The 22,898-nt window shown below is 43.7% G+C and overlaps 1 protein-coding gene across 1 annotated transcript; it reads right to left on the reverse strand.

Moving 5' to 3' along the window:
• RAB43 (RAB43, member RAS oncogene family) lies at positions 1–15,843 on the reverse strand. The gene is made up of 3 exons (XM_062620410.1): positions 15,564–15,843; positions 5,469–5,652; positions 1–4,580 (listed from the first exon to the last, which is right to left on the reverse strand). Exons 1-3 carry the CDS (start codon positions 15,771–15,773, stop codon positions 4,327–4,329), a joined length of 648 nt encoding a protein of 215 aa, XP_062476394.1. The 5' UTR covers positions 15,774–15,843; the 3' UTR covers positions 1–4,326.
• Positions 15,844–22,898: the final 7,055 nt, after the last annotated feature.

The raw sequence follows: 22,898 nt of genomic DNA on the forward strand, positions 1-22,898 counted from the left end.
TGGAAGATACCAAAAGGAGAGTAACTTTATTTTTCAGTTTCACAAAGCAGTTACTGTTCTCACTTCATTTTCCTCCAGCACACTGTTTACCCAAAATAATGGAAGAGGGTAAAATTCAGTGCTCTGTTAACATATAAATGTTTTGGAAGCAGGACAGGTAAAGATAAAACCATTTCTATTCATGAAGTAACACACAAATTAATATTGATTTAAAGAGACTTTCATTATTTGAGTAAAACAATCCCATGAAGAGAAACTAATAATGCTACCTCCCAGATCCCTCAGGATTGGCATGAGATGGCAAAAGACATTCAAATGGTCAACTGGCTGGGGCTCTGAGATTCAATAACACAGGTGTAAATCTTAATGGGACAGGGTATACTGGGGTAGGTGACAGAAAGGCTTTAATGTTATTTAAGGGTGTTACTGTGTGTGTATACATACTGTAAAGTACTACTGCAGCAACACAGGTATAGTGCGTGTAATGGTCAGCTCTATTCTTCAAATAAATACGATCTTTAAAGGCAAAGAAAAGACTGAGCATGAGCTCTCATTTTCATTAAGTTCTTAGAAATCTATGGGCATTATCTGGGCTTAATTTAGTTTTGTAGTTCTACCCCCTGTAAAAGGGACCTGCTTTCCACTGCTGAGAAAGTGATAAAATCATTAGGACTTAGGTTCTGTTCATTTTGTTTTGCGAAGTAAATGTTAGCAGGTTTCTGGGCTGAGGTTTCTTTGGTGTTATATTTACATAATTCTAAATACCTGTGCAAGTTCCATCCTTGGTGATGGACTGGATGAGTAACTGCAGATAAGATTAGTTTAAATCAAAATCAGTCCAGAGGATAACAATGCAGAACACTCCTGGGAACCACATTCTGCTGATTATTTCAGTTCAGTATTTGCCTCTGCGTTCCACTCCTAAGAGTTACAAGGCAGGGATTAATGTCCCCTTCTGTGTCTTTGTAATATTTTGCACACTTTGGGCATTGCCAAAAATAAATGATAAATACTAACGCAAATACATGGTCAGCCAAGGAGATCTGCTTAAAAGCAATTACTGCAACCTAGTCTTGTTAATATTCAACTGCCAGTAACCAGGTTTCTTGGCAAATGTTGATGCTGTGAACTCTGCTCATGCACTCCTGAATTATTCACTCGCTGTATGGCAGTGTGCACTTGTACCCTAAGGTTTCAAAGAGAGGTTTTTACCCCTAAATCCCAGGTTTATTGCTACTCTCTCTCCTCACCCTGGTATACTTTTGGTTTCAAGAGGATTAATGGAATTAAACCAACAGGACTATCTTCCTAACACTTGAATTACACATTTAATAGAAGTCTTCAGAAGGACAGTGAAAAGCTCCAAGTTACATTTACTAATTTATTTCTGGCCAAGAAGCTATCAGCCTAGTGAGTATTGTAAGGCTTTGGTAATTGAAATAAGCTTTTTACTACTGACAGCCAAAGCACTGTCATTCATAACTGCTGCTAACCTGAAAAAATAAACCAAGTCTTCAGGCTGTTTCTTTGTTCCCTTGTGTTCCATTAGGCAGGGCATGCAAACTTGTATTGCACTTGTTACAACATAGAAGAGCCAAGAGTTAGAAGACAAAGCTGACTTAAAGCCATAGTCGTAGTTTTCTACAACAAAATGAAACCTGATCTGAATTGGTGCATTCACTCAGAAATACAGCAAACAAATCACTGATGCTGTATCTTATGTTTTCTGACTGGAACAGACTAACATGTAGACAGAGTCTCAGCCTTCAAGACTACCTTAAGGAATATATGGGGGCAAATGGTAAGGAAAATTACAGCGCTTGGTCTAATTCTACTTGTCTACTAAACAAACCTGAAAACTAAGGAAATGGATCAACAGTTCCTCAGTTCTCTATCTATTATAAATGCACATTCACTGACTGCATTGCAAGCAGGATTTATGTTCATTTTGCATCTTGTTCCAGTTGTAAAATGAGTTACTATGTAAACTACTAATTTCAATCTTACTAGCAGTACCGTTCTTCAATGCATGTGAATCTTTATCAGCATGGCTTAAATAATTTGGCACTAATCCTGCAAACAGTGGGAGCTTATCTGAGGGTCTATGTTCAAGCATGCTGACCTGCAGGACTGTTACCTACAGATGTAAACTAGAATATGGCATGACAAAGTCAAATGCTTGCTAGTATCCTGGATCTTCAGGACCAACTAACCAGGAAGAAAAGCATTCATCAGGACTGAGTTTTAGCTTGGACTGTCTTCAGGAGCAGAATACAGGGTTTGCTAATCACTAACAAATCCAGAGTATGGGTAATTCCCATTTTCAGTGTCTAGCTACTGCTGGACACTTCCTGCCTGTGGTCTTTGGATGTAGGAGAGCTTGGAATGTCTTGGAAAACTATCAAAAATACTCCTAAGTACTGCAGCTCAACCTGCCCTTCTGTATAAAACATTACAATTGTGAAAACTATACTAATTGAAAAATTTAAGGCCCTTTCAATCTCACAACTATAAAACTTGAAAACTAACGCCTTAGATTAGAAGCAAGAAGGCTATAAAGCATACGTTATGCCTCAATTGGCTACCTCAGAGTTTAAAAACCCAAAAAGACCAAAGAATGGTTCCATATTTTCTGTTGCAGGATGAACAGTATTGAAATTAGCCCATTGATCCATTAGCCCTTTCTTAAAACTTCCTGATTTTCATGATACTGGATATGTTAAATGGCTAAAAACTAGTGTAGCTCTAGTAGCAAACCAATCCAGGTCCGCTTTGATCAAGATTTTCCAACAGGATGTGACTTCACCTTAAATGCGTGCTTTCTGAAAACGAGCTCCTTTAAAGCATCAGGACTGCAAAAATCACTTGTCACTCTGAACGCCTTTGCTTTAATCACAGAGTTAAAATAATCCTGCTTCTGCTCTCTTTGCAAGTCCATTTTTGTAAGGTGCTGGAGAGTGTAAGTCCAGAAAGGACTGCTGCCATCAGTACTTCACCTGCACCTACAATGTGTAATACAGAGCTGAATCTGAAAGACAACTATATGGAGTTGTATTACTAAATCTATTTAACTTAACAGTGTAGACCTTTGATCAACAGTGAAAGATTCTTCCTGATGAGTGTTTTCAAGGAATGAAAAGGAACCGGTAATTTCTGACAGGGAGAGGGAAGCAGCTGAGTGCAAAGTTGGGAGGGAATTACTTGAAAAGGTGCTGTTTCTTAAACCCAAGAAGTTGCAATGCATGCAGTTTTCAGCTCTTCAGAGGTCTTCTTTCTCATTATATGCCAAGATTGTTTTTAAAGAGATGGTTTAAAAACACCCAAAAAGCAAAACCCGAATCCAAAGCAAAAATTAAATCCACTTATACCACTTAAGCAATAAACACTCTGGTAACATTATGTCAAATATATGACCAGAATGAACCCTGTTAATGACCATTAGGCACATGGCAGGAGATCATGGCTACCAGTCAGTTCAAGGTTTCTCCAGTTCCTCTTTCCAGTGGCGCAGGTCTTGAGTTGTGGAATGAAATTAAGAAACCTGAGGGAAAAAACTCAATGATACCCACTTGGAAAAGGGAGCTATCACTGTGCAAACAAGAACAAATGAAATGCGTCTACCCTCTTCTCAAGGCTGTATTTAAAATAACTACACTGGTTCAGTCCTGTTTGACCGCAACTTCTGTGATACTGCTCAGGCTGATCTTGCTTTTTGTTAACTTGATAAGGTAAAATTCTAACAAAACCTGAGAAAAGACTTCCCCACCTGGGCCTGTCCCAGTGTGAATCAGCAATTCACATGCCCTAGGGCATGGTGACTGCTTTCTGGTCCTGTAATCAAAATGCTGGGGATTCTAGCACTTGAAATACCTTTATCAAAGACACTGGCACTTTCTGGTCATTGGTGGAGTGCTGAGGATTTACAGTCACTGTTAAGACTGCCTATTCCAAAAGTGACCTCCTTTGCCAACAGTCCCGTGCTAAATGCTTCAGAACTCTGGGTGTGTGTCAGCCTCTTCCCCAACCATCTGCCTCCCTACCCCACATCACCAGTTCCAAGTTGTTTCTTCCACTTTTGTAACTCGGGTGAAGGTTACAGAAAAGGAGATGGTGGAGATGGAACGTTTTTCAGAGGGTTTGACTTTTAGGACTACCTCTCAAGAGTCACTTTTTAAAACTAAGAAACCAAAGCAAACAGGATTGTGTCTAACTTCTACATAACTGCTGGTTTCACAGGAGGAGGAGGATATGGCTACCATGCTACTCAGCATTAGGGTGAAGCACCATCTAAATTCCAGTAAAGTCAGGGACATCACCTAGCTCATATCAGCAACCACACCCCCAGCCTTCTGCAACGTCTTTGCTGTCAAGCTTGATGCTGTCAGTATTCTTCTCACTGAACATAGGGCCTCCATGCCTCATCATGAGCTCTGTAGCCATCTTCACAAAAGCCTCCTCCACATTGCTGGAGTCTTTCGCAGAGGTCTCTATGGCACAGATGATATTATCATAGTGTTCAGCCAGACTCTGAGCTTCCTCCAGCTGAACCTCTCGAAGGTCACTTAGGTCAGACTTGTTTCCTGGAAGAAACAACAGAGTCACTTATAATGTTTCTGTCAGAGTCAGTATTTAGCAGGAGGTTCTCGGGTTTCCAGAGCTGCAGAATTGCCATTCTTGGAGATTTTCAAAGTTTGAATGAACATGCCCTCTCTGACCTGCCATCAGCCCTGCTGTCAGCAGGAGCTGGACTGGATAACCTCCTCAGCCCCCTCCAGCCTCTATTCCTGTATGACTCGGACAGAGAACAGAAGAAGTCAGTAGCTGAAGAGTGGTGGCTGTACATCTTAAGAGAAGAAAAATGAACTAGAATTGGAAGTTAAAAGCATTTTGTGAAAACAGCAGCAGCCTGTACCTAGGGAAATCTGGGACAGTGCTGATGTTCTATTAGCGGGTTTCCAAGCCACAAGAGCTGTATCTGAGTCAGAAACATTGGGTCTGGGAAGCACAGAACTGACAAACCCTGAATGCCCCAGAGTCCTTCTGAAATTTCCCATTTGCTGAAGTTGGTGGGTGTTCCAATTTGCTAGAACGTGTTGGCTTGATATGATGGAGGCTCTCTGATCCCTGGAAACCTCATGATCCTTACCATGAGGATAGCTCCCAGCAGCTGTGCCTCAGAACCTGCAAATCTTGCATGCCCAGTTCACCATTAAGGGAGAATCAGAGGGTTCAAAGCTGGCTTCTGATAGAAAGCTGCCTACTTCTTAACAAAAGTTAATAGAAGCAAAACATTTCTGGTTTGATAAATCAGCACTTTCTAATGAAAAAAACAGGAAAAATTTCCAATGGGATCTATTACATACATCTTAATTCAAAACTAAAACTAACCATCTTAAACGGGTATAGAAACAGATATTGAAACATTGTATGGTAACCTGTAGCACTTGGTACTAATACTTTTTACTCACCGATCAGCAGCTGTACTATGTTGGAACCAGCATACTTCCTCACATCCTCGATCCAGCGAGGAATGGACAGGAAGGAGCCTCTCTTGCTGATGTCATAGGCCAGGATTGCTCCATTGGCGCTGCGGTAGTAACTCTGTGTGATAGTGCGGAATCTCTCCTGGCCAGCTGTGTCCCAGATCTGCAACTGAATAAAGCAAAGCACACAGTGAGATGCTGGCTAGCAATCTTTCCTCAGCAAAAGACAGGATTTGATTCAATAACCTTGTTAAAAAGCTCCCTTATATGTAATATATTCTGGCATCACATCTTTCTAGTCCTTTGTTCATGATTCAAGGATAATAATACATACCAGAGAATGTTTTTGCACTTGGCTGCTCAGAGTTTGGATCAGTTGAGACACTCTGGGATCCTGCAGGTGAGCTCTGATGCATCCTTCTGTGGCAGATCATGGAAACTATCACTTGTGTGTCCAGCCTACCCCTCTATAACCTTCTCTGGCAGAGTTATCAAAACAAGACATTAGCCCATAGCCAAGCCATTCCAGTTCCTCATCAGGTGTGTCACTGAAACTACAGAAGGGTTTTCACTAGCATCGTGTCTGTGGTACTGATATAGGCTTGCCAGTTCTGCTACTGGGGCAGTAACAACTGGAGCAGGATGTGGTGGTCACCCAAGAGCCCTGATGCTGTTTGGTAAGTACATATGAGATAACTGAAGGAATATATATAGAATACATAAAACATATAAAAGAAATGCCAGCAATTTCTGGTTTCAATACAGTCAGTCAAAGATCTAGTCAGCTAGGCAGCTGTCCTTTTTTAGATGGTAAAACAGACATTACATCTGGGCAGGAAGAAGAAATGCTTAACTTGCATACTTTTGCCTAAATCCAGCAGCATAAAAACTATGAGTTTAGTACCAGGGTTTGAGTTTCCAGTACTAGATGTTCCAGAAGAAGCAGCCAAATTACTCAGAGTGGACAAACACAATATCCTGCTTACAAGGAAAATGTCTTTCTAAGTCCTCTTGTTTTATAGGTTGTGTAATATCCTGGAACATGACAGCTTATATTCCAGGAGCTTCTAATCTAAAGTAACTGTGGATGTTCTCATCCTCCATATAAGTCTCTAATCCTTTTTGAATCTTTCAAAGCTCTTGGCTTCAGTATAGTGGCAATTAAACCAAAGAATTTCCTTTGAGAAATCTTATGTTTTCTGTCCTTCTGTTACACTTTCACTTCTCTATCCCCAAGTGACAAATGAGACACCACTGCTTGCCTTTTTGTGCCATTCCTTATATTCTGCACCTCCTCTTGATTGAGGCAGGACAGAGCAAATACTTGTGGGGTTTTCAATCTTCCCATATTGTGGACCTGTTACTTAGTTTTTCTCCTCTCTCTGAACCTCGTCATTTTAAACAGCTGATAACTTCACACAATGTGTGGCAGTGATATTTTATCCTCAATAATATGGAATCATTTTTCCATTTCTTTCTTTTGCACATTAGTATTTTGTTTTTATCTTCTGACTCTGCTGCATCTTTGAGCAGCAACTTTCACTTTGGAAAAAGGCTGTATTGATCAAATCACTTTCCTGTGCTAAGCTAACTGATGGTAAGGCATTTAGATCCCAAACTGTATATGTACAGCTTAAAAGGAATCAACCCAATGAGAAAGTACTTCTCAGTCCTAATAAGAGTTTTCCCAGAGAAGGAGATGGGACTGTAACGGCCTCAGAAAACCAAAAACCACAAAGCAGTGATTATTAACAGGGCAGATAATGGCTTAGAACAGTCAACACACTAATACCAGGGACAAGGAAGTTCATGGCAGGTTTATGTATGATGTTCTCTGTACTCACGCCTCCCACCAGACCTTTGTGCTCATTACATAGTTTTAAATCTCAATCCTTGATTAGGTCAAGTGCAAAACAAGGCTCATGACGATTACCCAACACTTGGGAGAGGTCTGAGAGATTCTTTGCAGACAGAAGGATCATAAACATTTTAAATTAAAAAAGAAAAAAATGTTACAGCTTACACTTCTCACACGGTGTAAATAAAAGTGGTTTACTTGCATAGTGACTGAGCAGGCCAGGCTTGGGCTGTACACTGCATTTTGAAACCTCTATAGAAGTATATTCCATAGAATCTCAGAATCATTGAGGTTGGGGCAGATTTTGCGAGGGGACAAAGGCAATTGCCTGCCTCAAGTGGTTTCAAAGCTTAATTCTTCCTGAATCTATGATTTTCACAGGGAGCAACATAATTCTGATTAGCCTGTAGTTCCCAGGGTTTCTAGTCCTTTCTGAAGATGAGTATGGTATTTCCCTTTCTGAGATCCTCCACAGTTTCCACAGCCTTTCAGTGGCGATAGAGCAACCTCAAAATGTCATCAGCAAGATCTCACGGCACCTGCCCCCATTTTTTACTCAAGCATCTGTCAAGTGTGGACAGGTTCAAGCATGTCTGTCCACAGGACTGCATGTACAAAGTTGCTGAAGCTCTCTGTGTGCTGCTGGGAACAACAGAGACCACAGGTTTGACCTTCTCAGGAGCTCCAACAGCAGTCTTCCTCAAGCCCTCATCCTTCAGGTAAGTTCTTTTTCTCAGGTATTTAAGTTCCCCACTCCTCTTTTGAATCATTTAACTTTTGACATGATCTTCAGTTTGTTGTGGTTTTGCTGTCATTGCTGAGACTACTCTATGTATTAGACCTATAAGACGTTTTCTTTGCAAACATACATACGAATGAAGACCTTAGGTCCACTGTAGAAGAGGATGTGGTTCGAGACCGTCTTAAGAACCTGAATGGGCACAAGTCCATGGGACCTGATGAAATCCATCTGCGGGTCCTGAAGGAGCTGGTGAATGAAGTTGCTAAGCCACTGGCCATCGTATTTGAGAAATCATGGCAGTCAGGTGAAGTTCCCGATGACTGGAAAAAAGGGAAATATAACCCCCATTTTCAAGAAGGGGAAAATGGATGACCCGGGGAACTACAGAGCAGTCAGTCTCACCTCTGTGCCTGACAGGATCGTGGAGCAGATTCTCCTGGAAGGCATGCTAAGGCACATGAAAAACAAGGAGGTGCTTGGTGACAGCCAGCATGGCTTCACTAAGGGGAAATCCTGCCTGACCAATTTGGTGGCCTTCTATGATGGGGCTACAGAACTGATGGACAGGGGTAGAGCAGTTGATGGCATCTACCTGGACTTGTGCAAAGCATTCGACACTGTCCCACACGACATCCTTGTCTCTAAGTTGGAGAGACATCAATTTGATGGATGGACCACTTGGTGGATAAAGAACTGGCTGGATGGCTGCACACAGAGTTGTGGTCAATGGCTCAATGTCCGGCTGGAGACCAGTAACGAGTGGTGTCCCTCAGGGATCGGTGTTGGGACCGGTCTTGTTCAACATCTTTGTCACTGACATGGACAGTGGGATTGAGTGCACCCTCAGCAAGTTTGCCGATGACACCAAGCTGTGTGGTTCGGTTGATACCCTGGAGGGAAGGAATGCCATCCAGAGGGAGCTCGACACGCTTGTGAGGTGGCTGATGCCAACCTCATGGAGTTTAACCATGCCAAGTGCAAGGTCCTACACCTGGGTGGGAGCAATCCCAGGCACAGCTACAGGTTGGGCAGAGAAGAGATTCAGAGCAGCCCTGTGGAGAAGGACTTGGGGGTGTTGGTTGATGAGAAAATGAACATGAGCCGGCTTCAGTGCATGCTCGCAGCCCAAAAAGCAACCGTATCCTGAGCTGCATCAAAAGGAGCGTGACCAGCAGGTCGAAGGTGGTGATCCTGCCCCTCTGCTCTGCTCTCCTGAGACCTCACCTGGAGCATTGTGTGCAGTTCTGGTGTCCTCAACATAAAAAGGACATGGAACTGTTGGAACAAGTCCAGAGGAGGCCACGAGGATGATCAGGGACTGGAGCACCTCCTGTATGAAGATAGGCTGAGGAAGTTGGGGCTGTTCAGCCTGGGGAAGAGAAGGCTGCGTGGAGACCTCATAGCAGCCTTCCAGTATCTGAAGGGGGGCTATAGGGATGCTGGGGAGGGACTTTTCATTAAGGACTGTAATGATAGGACAAGGGGTAACAGGTTAAAACTTAAACAGGGGAAGTTTAGATTGGATATAAGGAAGAAGTTCTTTACTGTAACGGTGGTGAGGCACTGGAATGGGTTGCCCAAGGAAACCCTGAATGCTCCATCCCTGGCAGTGTTCAAGGCCAGGTTGGACAGAGCCTTGGGTGCCATGGTTTAGTGTGAGGTGTCCCTGCCTATGGCAGAGGGGTTGGAACTTGATGATCTTAAGGTCCTTTCCAACCCAAACTATTCTACAATTCTTTATCAACTGACATACCTGCTTGTCACCGTTCCCACCACTTCTGCTGGCAGAAGGAACGAGGCAAGGGCTCACTCTTTGTTTCAGGGGAAGTCAGTCAAATATAGCCATGGTTTAATGACTCGCTTAAGCCAAACTAAGACAACACTGTCATCAAAGACCTGCCATCCCAGCTGTACATCCTTGCCCTCTCCCTGTACTGAAACTAACACTTGTGCTTTTTGGAGGGCTAGTAACAACTCATTCCTTACAATTTGAAAGCTTAGAAGCTTGTCCTATCATGGTGGTTGAAGTTTTAATAACTGCCTTATTTTAAATCATTAAGAACACAAACACACAGAGTATGCAAGTCTTAGGAACCAGATTATCTAAAAAAAATGTATATAGTATCTATGTTGAACTTACAAGGTGTAATTTGTTGTATTTACAAGTCGGTAACTCTGGACAAGAAATAACAATTGTAAATTCTTTGGAAAACAATTTAGTCTTAGTATTTCTTATTTAAAAGCCCCTCAATATAAGTTAGATGTTAAATTCAAAATCCCAAATGAACTGTACTAGCCACAGGTTACAACAAGAGATAGGATTCTTCCGTGTTGTGTATCATCTTCCATATTGTGTATCATCATGCAGTATATGACATGAAGTTCTTAATTTATTTCCTTGATTTAAGTGCTCTGGCTTTGTAAATGATGTGATGAAAGCAATGTCTGTCACTCAGTAACCTACTGAAGCCATTCCTGAGTTTGTGATTACTTTAGCAACAATTTTGGTGTAAGAAAGACAGATGTTGGGATTGCTGGAGAATCGTGTAAGCTTTACCTGAGGGTACTAAGAAAAACCACCTATGAAATAAGAGATGGGGGGACCCCTCTAGTAACAAATGAAGACAGAATAAAGAACAGAGAATAAACAGCTGTTGTTCAGAAGGAATATGACAGAATACCCTAAGTGAACAAAGACAAGGAGCCACCTTTCTTGTGCTAATTGTTTCACTCTTGAATGCCCATTTACTTACTAAAGCTGGTTAGTTTGATCTGATTTTAGCTTTGAATTTTTTGGACAGCACAGCCCTTAGCGCTGACTGGTACTGCATAGCAAAATCCTAAACCAGCTATTAACTCCTGTAAGACTTTTCATGACTCCATTTAATCACCATAGAATTGGAGCTTTCTGTTAAGTACATTAGACAAAGTCTTGAACATCTTTTCATATCTGCTTTTTCATCTTGTCCCGTTGGGAAGGAGTACATGTCATTCACTCCTTGCAAGGATGCAGGCTAGGGTCTGTGTGGCTGGGAAGCAGCTGTGCTGAAAAAGCCCTGGGGGTCTTTGTGGGCAGCAAGCTGAAGAGGAGTCAGCAGTGTGCCCTGGCAGCATGCTGAGCTGTACTGACAGGACTGAAGCTAGCAGATCGAGGGAGGTGATTATTCCCCTTTATTCAGCACTTACAAGGTTCTGGCTGAAAGACAGTGTCCAGTTTTGCTCCCTTCCCAGCTACAAGAAAGACACTGAAGAACTGGAGCAAGTTCAGTGGAGCCCCATCAAGATGGTCAGGTAACCTGAGTACACACCCCATGAGAAGAGCCTGAGGGAAACAGGCTTATTTCACATGGCATGCTGAGTACTTGTGAGGAACTTATCAAGAAGACTGAGCCAGGCTTTTCACTGTGGCTTAAACAAAACAGAGTTTCAACTATAGAAATAGACAAAGCATTGAAAATGGCGAGTGGCAGGTTGGTCAAAGAGCACAGTAAACAAGTATTATCAAATGGTTTGATGTGGATCCTTCTTGCATTGATAAACATAGTGTTTATCAAAGGTTAATGCTTAACAAATGGCCTCAAGACATGTTAAATCATTTCTCTCTCCCTTACTTCCTACATAATTTAAGTACTTTCCTGATTCTTCTAAAGTATCAAGGGAGTTCAGGTATACTTTTGTTTGTGAAGCAGCATTAATAACAACCAAGTACATCCTATAGCCGATACTTTACAAAGACAGAAACATCACTTTTATGCTAGGAATTCTTCAAAATATAGCAACTTCCATAAATTTTTCCAGCAGCGAAATGGAGTATGCAAAGACCATGCTAAATGATTCTTAACCAATTGACTGTGTCTAAATCCTATACACATTTCTGTACACTGGCAAATCACAATAGCTGCTCCTAAAAAGACTTACTGAAACTATCTTGTAACTGAAGCCATACAGTTTTTGCCAAAAGCAATAAAACTTAACACCTGTGTGGCAACACATTTCTATTTAAAGTGATATACGCACAACAGTTAGGACAAACTGCTCCACTCAACTGTTCCCTTACAAAATTGTCCAAGAATGAGGAATCCCCTCTTTGCTGGGAATGCAGCATTCCTGTTTGCTCTAGCATTATGAGTGTCAAAGTAGGTGACAGAGAAGAGAGCTACGCTTTCCTCTGGATCTCAAAGAATACTGCTTTCATAGAATAACCAATAGCTTCACTTGTATTTGTTTAGAACATTATTAAATGCAACAGTCAGGAGACATGACAGTTAACAAATCATGGGGTTATATTACTTGCAATTTGGCCAGATAATGACACATTATGTTTTGGGCTAGTCTGAAAGGAATATAGTTACAGCCACGAGGCCTGAATAAAAGCCAAGAATCTTGGTACCGTATGGGCTGAAAAACTTGTAAATTAAAAACTGCAATGATACATAAAGAAGTATTTGTTATAAAAGGAATGTGTTTTCGATTGTTCTTCCCTTCTGCTGCTTTCTGAAAGACATAGTAAGACAGAGAAAAAACTATGGCACAAAGATAAAAGTATTCAGTATATGTAAAACCACTATAAAATGACAGTATAAAGTAGAAATTAAAGATACCCCATTAACTTATCAGTCCACAGGAGGTAATTCAGGAAAAGAAAAGGAATTTTGTTATTGCTAACGACAATCTATGGACTTAGGAATGTTCTTGCCTAGCATTATGTAAAATCTCGGTTCCACCATTTTATAAATATCTTTTCTTCCAGTGATGTAACAGTTACAACACATTTTTGTTCTGTTTGCCAGATTCTTTCTATCACTCATAGAACGAGTAATTCTTTTAACAACAGCACATTAGTCACTATGCATTAAGTCAACAACCACAACTTCTGGGAACTAGAGCCTGCACTCAAGGATTTAGCCAGCTGAGAAGCATGTATTTGATAGAGCAGTACACCATAATTCCAACCTGTTGAGCAGCATACACTAGAGCTTTTTTAAACTAGTATAGACTGCAGACACTGCATAAAGCTGAGGGGGGAAATTCTGCGTATATGCTGGTCAGAATTTGCCCTTGGGATATAAATCAAGGTGGTCAACACAGGTACCCTTACTGTGAAGTTCCATTAGAAGCCAGTGTCTCAGACCTGCCAAATCCCTGCCTGGCTCCTGTTAGCTCCAATGCCTCCAAGAGTCCGCAGCTCACAACAGCCCGTCCCAGAGGGAACTGGCTTGTATAATCCCACTGGACAATATCTCACTGGACAAAACTGGAGATCTTAGAGAAAGAACAAGAACAGAAACAAGACTGGATGGCACAGACAAACTTACTCTCTGCAACTGGTAAATCTCTGCAAGTCAGGATATACTGGGGAGGTTACGGTACCAGCGCTTCACTGGTTCATTTCCAAAGAGAAAGGTTCAGTTACCAGCACTGTCCATCAACAGCTCCTTTCTCAAGCACTTATGTCTCTGTAGATGAAGTTTAGTCAGCTTTAGTAGCTGATGAAGCAGTAGCATACAAAACACTGTTTGAGACACCTGAATACAGCTTTTAGATGCAAGCAAAGCCTTGAGTTAAAAAAAAAAAGGCTATTTGCAGAACCTTAACTTTTAGTACCCCAACATGCTTCTTATCTAGCAAAAAGGCATCAAAGGAATTGAGACTTCCAATCCCTGGGCCTCAAGACGTTTCAGCAACATTATGCAAATATAATGACAACACCTGAAGTTTCAAACTAAAAGGGACACTAACACAAATGTTACGAGGTTTCCACCTCTAAGTAGAGCGTCCAGTTCACACTCGGTTGTGTTGTAACACTCTGCCTAGCCTGGCTGAAAATGAGGCCCAGACCATTAGGGATGTGGAGCAAGTGGTGATCAGAACTTCCCTGGGACTTCTTCTGTACACCACTACTCAGCTGCTTTATGAGGAAGCTCACGAAAGTCTAACGCAATGCCTCTTTATTTTCCATTTCTGATAGCATGCTCAACAATCCTACCCAGATTAGCTGCACTGCTCCAGATCTCAACCCAACCAGAAAAGCCTGGCTGGAATTTAAACTTCACACACAACCCACACCTCTAAGGGACCAAAGAAAACCCTCCAAGCAAATATTTTCATGTTTTAGCTGTGTCCCTCACTCAACAGCTAACAAAAATATCTGTAAAGTAAATCAGCCACACTGATTAATTTGCCTAAAGTAATGCCTAAAATACTCTTCTGCAATCTGTGCAGCCCCAGGGTTTTCTGAAGTGGAAGCAAAGAACAACCCAAAGAAAAAGAAAGCCTTGAGAGCTTGCATTTTCTTACTTGTTTTCTCTAAAATACTACTAAATCCCCAGGTTTTGTTGGGGGCCCATCAAGGCTGTACATGGGAGAAGGGGTAATACCACGAAGGAAATCAACACCTTGCTAGGCTGGAGCTTTTGATCCCCCTCCTTCCCTAAAACATGTGAGCCTTCATTTCTTCCATTTTCTGTGCTTAATATTCTGCTCACTAAAGTTAATCTGTAAGAAAAAGATAACAGAGGACTTTGACACCTACTTGGGAAAACACAGGCCAAAATTCAACTGCCATTCACAGAATCCCAAGGGTTGGAAGGGACCTCAAAAGATCATCTCGTCCAACCCCTCTGCAAGAGCAGGGTAACCTAGAGTACATCACACAGGAACTTGTCCAGGCGGGCCTTGAATATCTCCAACGTAGGAGACTCCATTACCGTATTTCCGTCACCAAAAGCTTTACAATCGCCTGATCTTTCCCAGGCAGTGACTGCACCAAGTTGTTTCCACTCCCGCTGGGATAACGAAGAGTAGCTGTAGTACGGCTCCCCTCTGGAGCGGGCTGATCCCAGCCGCCCCTACGAACCGCGGGTGCTTTAAGCCTTGCCTGGCTGGTGGAGCACACTGTTGTGGAGCCTGTGCTGCTGAGGGTCTGAGTGCACTGGGCAGACGTCCTTATTCTAACCCTAACGATGAGCAGATTTTCTCTACCCTGAGAAAAGCATTAGTCAAATTTAGGGTTATTTATTCTGGTTTGAGAAGCACTATGTAAATTACACTTTCGGGGACACCTCGTCTAATAGCCGCTACCCCAGCCCTGCCAGCTCCACGTCCCTTCCTGGAAACATTGCAGTCCGGCGGAGGTTCCTCCCGGCTCGTAACCACACCATGGCCAGAAGCCTCACTGGAAACGGGTGCTGCGTTACGGCACACCGCCGGCAGCGCGGCTTTTACCCCTGTCCGTGCGGGGCTGAGGAGGGCCCGCAGCCGCGCCGCTGCTCCCACCGCAGCAGAACGCGGTTACGGATGCGCTTGGTCCCTCCTTGCCCGTAGGAGCCGTTCGGGAAGGCGGCCCCGGGGCCGAGCAGCCCGTCCCCCAGGCACGGCGGCAGGCGGGCCGGGGCCCAGGCTCCCCACCGGCACGGAGCTCCGCGGCGGCGGGCCGGGAGGCGACCCGCAGCCCTCTGCCCGCCTCGGGACTGGCGCTCACCTTCACCCGCTTGCCCTGGATCTCCAGGCTCTTCATGGTGAAGTCCACGCCAATGGTGCTGCCTTGGCGCTCGGCGAAGGCCCCGGTCTTGAAGCGCTGCACAAGGCAGGTCTTGCCCACGCTGGCGTCCCCGATGAGCACCAGCTTGAAGAGGAAATCGTAGCTCTCCTCCGGGTCGGGGCCGGGCCCCGGCGCTGCCGGGCCGGGCATGGCGCTGCCGCCCTCCGGCCTTCCGCCCTTCGCAGAGGGGACCCGGGCTGTGCGCAGCGCCCGCCGCCCCCCGCCGTGCCAGGCCCGCCTCCCGCCCGCTCCCCGCCCCGGCCGCGGTGGCCGCCCCCCGGGCAGCCGTGACCGCCCCCGGCCGCGGAGGGCGCGGCTCCCGGCTCCCGGCCGCCTCCCGTCGGACTCCGCGACCGCCGTAGGCCGGTGACGGAGGGGCCTGCGCGGGTCGCGGTCCGGCCGGCACGAACTGTCGTGTGTGGGCCAGCAAGTTCGTTAGAGCGAGCCAAGCGGCACTGAGGAGCCGCTGACCGCAACCGCTGTCCCGGGACAGAGCCTCGACCGTGCGGGCATCCGTCCGCATTGCTGCCGGAGCGGCGTGTTTGTGCGGTGCATTCCTCCCGTTCCTGAGCCGTAGGAGCAAACAGGTGCCGTTTCCATGCAGTCATGCAGGAAGTACAGCCGGTTTGCCCTGTTGGCTGCTCATTTTTAGGTCCTGACCGGGGTGTGGTTTGTTTCCAGAGTCGCAGCCCAAGGCTCAGGGCTATGTTTATTCCCTCTTGCAAGGTGCTGCGCTGCCAGAGACAGCCTTAGAACTGCTGACACCATGCTACCTGTCTTACAGAGACACGTGTGTGTGTGTGAGTGTGTAGTGCATCGCAGGCTGGTTATGTGTGTCGAGATAAGCAATCTGGAGTTGTTTGTGTTTTGACTGCAACCTGGGTTATCTGCAAACCAAACTGCTCTTTATTAGACCCTCTCCTTTAGATTATGTGGTGAGTCAAGATGCTGATAAAAATCTGCTTTACTAATAAACTGCTTTGACACAGGACATTCTGTTACTCTGTTATTTGCACCAAAGATGTGCTAAATCCCATCCTCCTAGTTTCAAATGATAAAATCGTGAAACGGAACTGCTTAATGGCAGGAGAACAGCCTGAGTCATGAGCGAAGCAGGACAGACCAACCAGGCCAGTTTGGACTGAATTGCATTGTATCGATGTATTTCAGTGGTTCATGATTATTCCTTTTCAGGTCTGGATATGTGTTTTTGGTGGGCCATGGGAACCTCCCAGCAAGAGCAGAGGTATGAGTACTCCTTCAGGCTGGAATAAAGGCTTTCTGTTCCTGGTAGCTGTAACTGAATTAAGCTGGCAGTAGTTCTAAGGTATTGCTCAACCAGAACAGAGGAAGCGTTATGGAGGAAGTAAGACATCACCGTATATACGCTGTCATGCTAATGAGCACTATTTATGTTTTCAATGTCTGAGCAAAGCACCTCAGGGAATTCAGATTACTTAGGAAGAAACATTGCTAGAGATGAGTCTTTAATATTTAGAATTAACTTTGTGCCTTCATTTTACTGGAAGAATAAAGGTACTGCTTTAATGGAGAGAATTCTAAACCAGGTATTACATTATCTGTGCTACAGACCATCACAGACCTTTTTTATCTATTAACTGTCATTGTTGCTGCTTGTCAGCAGGAGCCTTTAATTGCTTCCAAAACAGAATTCCCCAAACAAAACCCATGATTTCTCACTTCATGTTGTTATACTCATGTGAGGGATCTTTCCTTAGTTCTCTCAAGTTGTGAGAGCTGTAAAGAGTGCTTTGAATGTTAAAATGCTCGTCTGGCTGTAGTTAATCCCCAAGCTCCGTTGGTGTTAACACCTGGTTCATGCAAAGATTAGGGAAAATCAAATGGGTTTGAGTCAATTCCAATTTGTATCAGGCTGTAGTTCACAGTTGTTCTTAAGAGGAGTAGAGGATGCTAAAAAGCACGCTCTACCAGTGTCTCTACTAGCACTGCTCTAGTAGTTACTGGAAAACAGCACCACGACATGGTAGAAGCCCCCCTGTACTGCCCTTAGCCACAGTGTCCTTTTCATTTGGCTCAGTTCAACAAGAGAAGGTAATTCTAATAAATGGATGGAATGGCAGAGCCTTTACTGCAGGTGCAAGGTTGCTTGCCGTTTCCACATGTGATAGTGGAAACTGCAATGGGTGAAGAGACTGTATACTGTTTCAGAGCAGTTGCTCCAGCTTTGGAGTTACAAAGCACATGAATTAAGGTCTGACCTAAGAAAACATACACAGTGAGCTCATGTGAAACACTGACAAAGCACAAAGAGGAGGCCTGTAATACATTGCTTGGTCTTCCACAGTGCTGTTTGAAGGCCCTGGGGTTCAAAGTAAGTGTTGTAACTATGCAATGACTTGCTAAGTTTGTAGGTTGCTGTAATTCTGAGCAGCAGCAAGCACAGCTTCCAGTATGGTTACAGAACAATTGCCAGTATAGTCCATGGAGGTTGAGATGACTTGGATTATAGCTTGCTTGGTACATTGTTCAGACTGTGTTCCAAGAGAAGTTTTCCAGCAAAGTTTAACACTTCCTCCTTTGACTTCTAATGCAGGCATGTGTTAATGATGTGTTAATGCTCCTTATGTGGTACAGCCTTTTCTCTGGTTAGATTATGGGTGAGAGAACATTGAATCATCTATATTTTTTGCTTGCTTTGGTATAGCCTGCCAGTTTTACAGCTGAGTCAGCTTGAAGGGATTGATTTCTTTAAGACAACAAAAGTAGTAATGTATTATAGTTCCTTTTATAAAAAATAGGTATCTGCTAAATAGTTAAATGCTCAGTTTTTATGATAAATGTACTATACACAAAGTATATTGGTTGGTTGGGTTTGCTGTTTTTTTTTAAAGTCATCAAGTCATGTTCCCATACTCACCATTACCTGACGTGGCCCCGTATAGCTGATGCATAAATTCTTAGTTGTGCATCTTAAGTCACGTGTATTCGGTGACTCTTGAGTTTATGAGAGACACCTGCTCTTCTTCCCATCTTGTAATATCTTGGATATGTTTTGATATTAGATGCTTTTTCTCTTGAAGAATGCACCCATGTTGGTAATCCTGTGGGCTCTGGCTTTGTACTGCCAGACAGGGTGAGGTTATCTTGAAGAAGTCTCTGATTTCAGCTTAGCACAGGTAAGCTGAGCCTGCTGAGCAATGCAGCCTGCAGCATCATGGGGCTGATCTCTTATGAAAACTGGTTATTCCATATTTTAACCAGAAGGATTTCGTAATAATACTGTTTAGTAATTCAGTCTGAAATGGATTACTAAATGAAATTAATGTTGTGTTGCTTTAAGCATATTTGTGTCTGGAGCTTTAAAGTTTAGCAGTGTCTGATGGTTGTCAGTTAAAATGTCAGTAGTTTTATTTTCACTTTTTTAGTGTCCTAAAACATTTTTGAGCAAAAAGAGGATGAGGAGCATTACCCGAGTGTTTGGTGGTTACGGGAGAGACAAAATTTTGCCCTCTCTGTGGCTGGGGCATAGACCTTTGAACTTATCTGCAAGAACTGAGGCGAATGGATGGGTGTATTGAGGACTGTCAGTAGTCAACAGATATTCTTGCTGTATGTGACAGGCTCTCTTTTCTCTATTCTGTGTGAGAAGTAGCTGAGGAGCAGTGTACAGATAGAGATGCTGACAGTGAGTGTAAGTGACAGTAAGAATCATGACAAATAGTGAAGCTCCTCTGTCTTACAGTGGGTTTTTCCTGGAGAGCCTTATGTGCTCTTTTATCCCATACTCAACCCTTTGTGCCTCGCAGCTGTAGTGATTGCAGCGCTTGGAAGACTCCTGGTGTCTTCAAAGTTGAGGCCACTTGAATCTCATATCCCTTGTGAGCTGTTCTAGCAGAAGTCCTGCTCTTGCCTGGTGTTCTGTTTCTGTACCAGCACAAGTGGCAGGAAAACTGTGGAGTTATAAAGAAGTTGCTGATGAGTAAACAGGGATGAATTTGGGGTTTGAAACTTCTCCAGCCAGGGGGTTTTCTTGAGTACTTCTGCCTGCTTTGAGAAACTTTTTAGTGTTTCCTTCATGGATGATTCCTAGCAAGGAAATAGCTTCTGTTATGCAGTTTGTCAGCACGGCGTATGACTTTGTCGTGTGTAATGTGTTTGTTAGTCAATGTGAGGGCTGAATTTGTTACCAGCCAAGTTTCAGAACAAGCTAAAATAAAAATGTAATTACATTCATGAAGTTCTCCAAGTTATGCATTTTGAGTAGTAGAAGCCAGAAGCTCTTTCCAGTTCCTTTCAGATGGCTCAGTTCTGGATACTGCCTTCATTGTTGTGTGAAATACTATATCCATATACATAGCTTAATCATCCTCTGGATGAATGCAATGCACATTCTCCTCTGCTTTGTTTCTAAAGGCTTTTATCAGTCTTAGTCACCCATCCGTTTTGCTTGTCTGTATGTATAGAGAATGAAAGACAGTCATTGCGTGGGTTTTATCTCAAAGGCTGTGAGAGGAGACATGCCACTTTAGAAACTAATTAATAGAACAGATTGCTTAAACCACAGCTGTTAATCACAGTTACAAACACTGAAGACTTGCTGATGAAACTAAAACCCTTGGTTCCTTGCAAGGAGGTTTATTTGGCAAATCATCACAGGCCTGTTCCGAGTAACTGTGGGGTTCCTTGAGTTGCTTGTTGACCTGTGTCCTCTTCAGACTGTGGACTTCAGCTGCACCTTCAGGAATGCAGATGAGTGAGGAGTGAGCGAAATGCCTATAAACAGTGTGCATGCTCAGTAGTATTCTGTTGTGCATTTCCAGTGCAGCCAGAGTCCCATAGAGCAGCAGTGTTTTGTGTTACAGTTGTATTGTCACTAGCAGCAGTGGAGGTGTGGCAATTAGGTCTTTGGGGCTTTACTGCTACCTGTGTAGGCTCAGATCCATATGTGATACAGTGTCAGACTTGGGAAGATAGGTGTATACAGGAATATAGCTACATCAAACCCTTCAGTTTAATTTAAGTCAGACTGGCAAGCTCTCAGCTCTTGTGTAAAGTGTGGAAAGGACATAAACCTTGTTCCTCTGCTGAAAGAACTGAGGGTTTCTTCATTGTTTTGTAGTAATTTGTTTCATTTCTTATATATTTGAGCTTTCTCTACAGCAGCAGACGATCTCACATGTGCAAAGAGAAGGACGTGTGGGACGTGCTTGGTCATCTCTTATGCCCTGAAAAGGAGCAGGCAAAGCTCAAAAGAAAAGAGATTGGTTCTTGGATATTTGTTTTTTTTTATATGTATTTTATTGTAAATATATACAACTGTTAAATACTGAGACCCACTTGGCTGTGCTGAATAGCGCTGCAAAAAATCCCAGAACAAACCAAACCAGTTTCTGTTTCAGTATGGTAACCAGGACAAAGCGAAGTACCTGTATGTGTCTCGTGAAGATGTATTTGCTGTCTATGAGTAAATAGTGACAAACAGAAAGAGAGAAAATAAACCCAAAGGAAGAGAAAACAGAAGAATGTTGCATTTGCAGCAATCTCTGCTTCACAGGTTGTGAACCTTTTAAAAATGATGGAGAGCTGTATCCTTCAGAGGAGACGAGGGAGGTGAAGCACTGCCATGCTGCAGGGAAGGGGGCTCTGCAGGGCCACAGCACTCCTACTGCTGCCACTGCCATGTAAACTAGTCCCTGCTCTTGAAACTGTAGTTAAGCACCTCAGAAAATCATGGCATTTACTGAAAAAGTCTTTCCTGGGTTAGCCTAAAATTCCCTTGGGTGATACAAAAAAGGTGAGCTTTCCACCCGTGATCGTAACAACTGAAATAAACCAACTCTTTTGAACACAAGCAGGAAAATGGGGAGTAATCAGCTCTCACTTCTTTCCCTCAGGTTTCCTTCCCTTTTTTCCTTCCCCTTCTTTCCCTTTTGGTTTGCCTAAGATCCTGTCCTTGGGTTCCCACTGGTGGCTCCTTGCCCATCCCGCCAGGCTGGGGGGACTTACGTGGCTGTAGGGATTTGCTTGTGTTGGCCAGGAGGCAAGCGGGGAGCTCAGGATTGGGGTGTCCTGGCCATGCTTCCGCAGCAGTGTGCGCTCAGCCAGCACTGCCATAGAACTTCCTTGGCTGAAAGCTGCTGGGAATGTGACCCTGCCATCTGTAACATGAGGATAATGTTCTTCCCTCCCAGGGTCTAGCGCACTGACCCAAAGCTGCCTAACTGCGTGAGTGGAAAATGTAGAGAATCTCTGCTCTAAGGAGCTGCTTGAGAAGAATCATGGTGTATTTTAGTGCAAAGTAGAACAACAGGTCATCATTTCTACTTTTGAAACGCATCTAAAAACCTTTTATTGGAGGTAACTACTGAATTGTCACATTTTGGTTTAAGTTGTCGTTTCTTTTTGGATTGATTTCGTTAAGATTTCATTCTTTTTTGAAGCTCTCTCAGAAAGGGCTGTCTCAGGGCCAGGGAAGGAATGGCAGGAAACCTCTCCTCCCCCCCCCCAAGTGCTCTTTGCTTTGTTTTCATTATTTTGTTTTAATTACTTCATGCACACGTTGATTCTGCTTTGTTTTCTTGCCCTTTGCTCAGCCGAAGCTGCAGCACCAAAGCGGCCTCTCAAATTTTAACTTACAGTAGAGTTCGCCATGCCTTAGGAGAAGAGGAGAAAGAAAAACCCGTGTCAAGTTTGAAGCTAGCGATTGAGCTGTGTCTGTGGGAGCTGTAGTAGCAGAAAACGTAAGGCAGGTCTAAAAATGATTAATCACAGTGAAGAAAATAAATGGAGATTGGATTGCCCAGCATCCAAAAGCGCAGTAACTTTAGGTTTCTGTCAATAGAAAAGCATTTACGCCTTGCAGCATCTGACACTTCCCTGACAGACGACTTGTATTAAGACTCTAAGAAAGAGCTAACAGTAATTGGTAGCTTGGTTGGAAAATCACTCTGTCACATCCCGTTTCCGAGGCCTTGCTATGAGCGGGGGACAAGCTTCAAGCAATTTTTCTCCCCGGCAGTGTTCAGCAGCCGCTAGGTGACAATGTTGGTCCTGTTTCAGAGCTGCCTGCCAAAGCCATCGCGGGAGCGCAGGGTGCCACTGCAGCGGTTCTGAGGTTCTCTCATGTGCAGTTTGTGTCCTCTTACGGCCCGCGGCTGCTCTTTCCCTTCCGCTTGTAACTACTGCTATTTGGGTTTTAGCTTTTCCAATAATGCAGCTTTTGGGGGGTGTATCTGAGAATGAAGGGACCGGTTTGCAGCAGTCAAGCATACACTTGCTTCTCAGTGCTCCGCT

Source organism: Pezoporus occidentalis, unplaced genomic scaffold, assembly GCF_034315485.1.
Source record: "Pezoporus occidentalis ecotype Australia unplaced genomic scaffold, CSIRO_AGI_Poc_V1 ctg106, whole genome shotgun sequence".
NCBI classification, from domain to species: Eukaryota; Metazoa; Chordata; class Aves; order Psittaciformes; family Psittacidae; genus Pezoporus; species Pezoporus occidentalis.

What these genes read in the sequence shown, in the direction of transcription:
- RAB43 (XM_062620410.1), bottom strand. Translation starts at nt 15,773, where the DNA reads ATGCCCGGCCCGGCAGCGCCGGGGCCCGGCCCCGACCCGGAGGAGAGC. An exon ending in TCCAGGGCAAGCGGGTGAAG is followed by an intron (nt 5,653 to 15,563) that starts GTGAGCGCCAGT and finishes TGCTTTATTCAG; the next exon opens with TTGCAGATCTGGGACACAGC. An exon ending in CATAGTACAGCTGCTGATCG is followed by an intron (nt 4,581 to 5,468) that starts GTGAGTAAAAAG and finishes TGTTTCTTCCAG; the next exon opens with GAAACAAGTCTGACCTAAGT.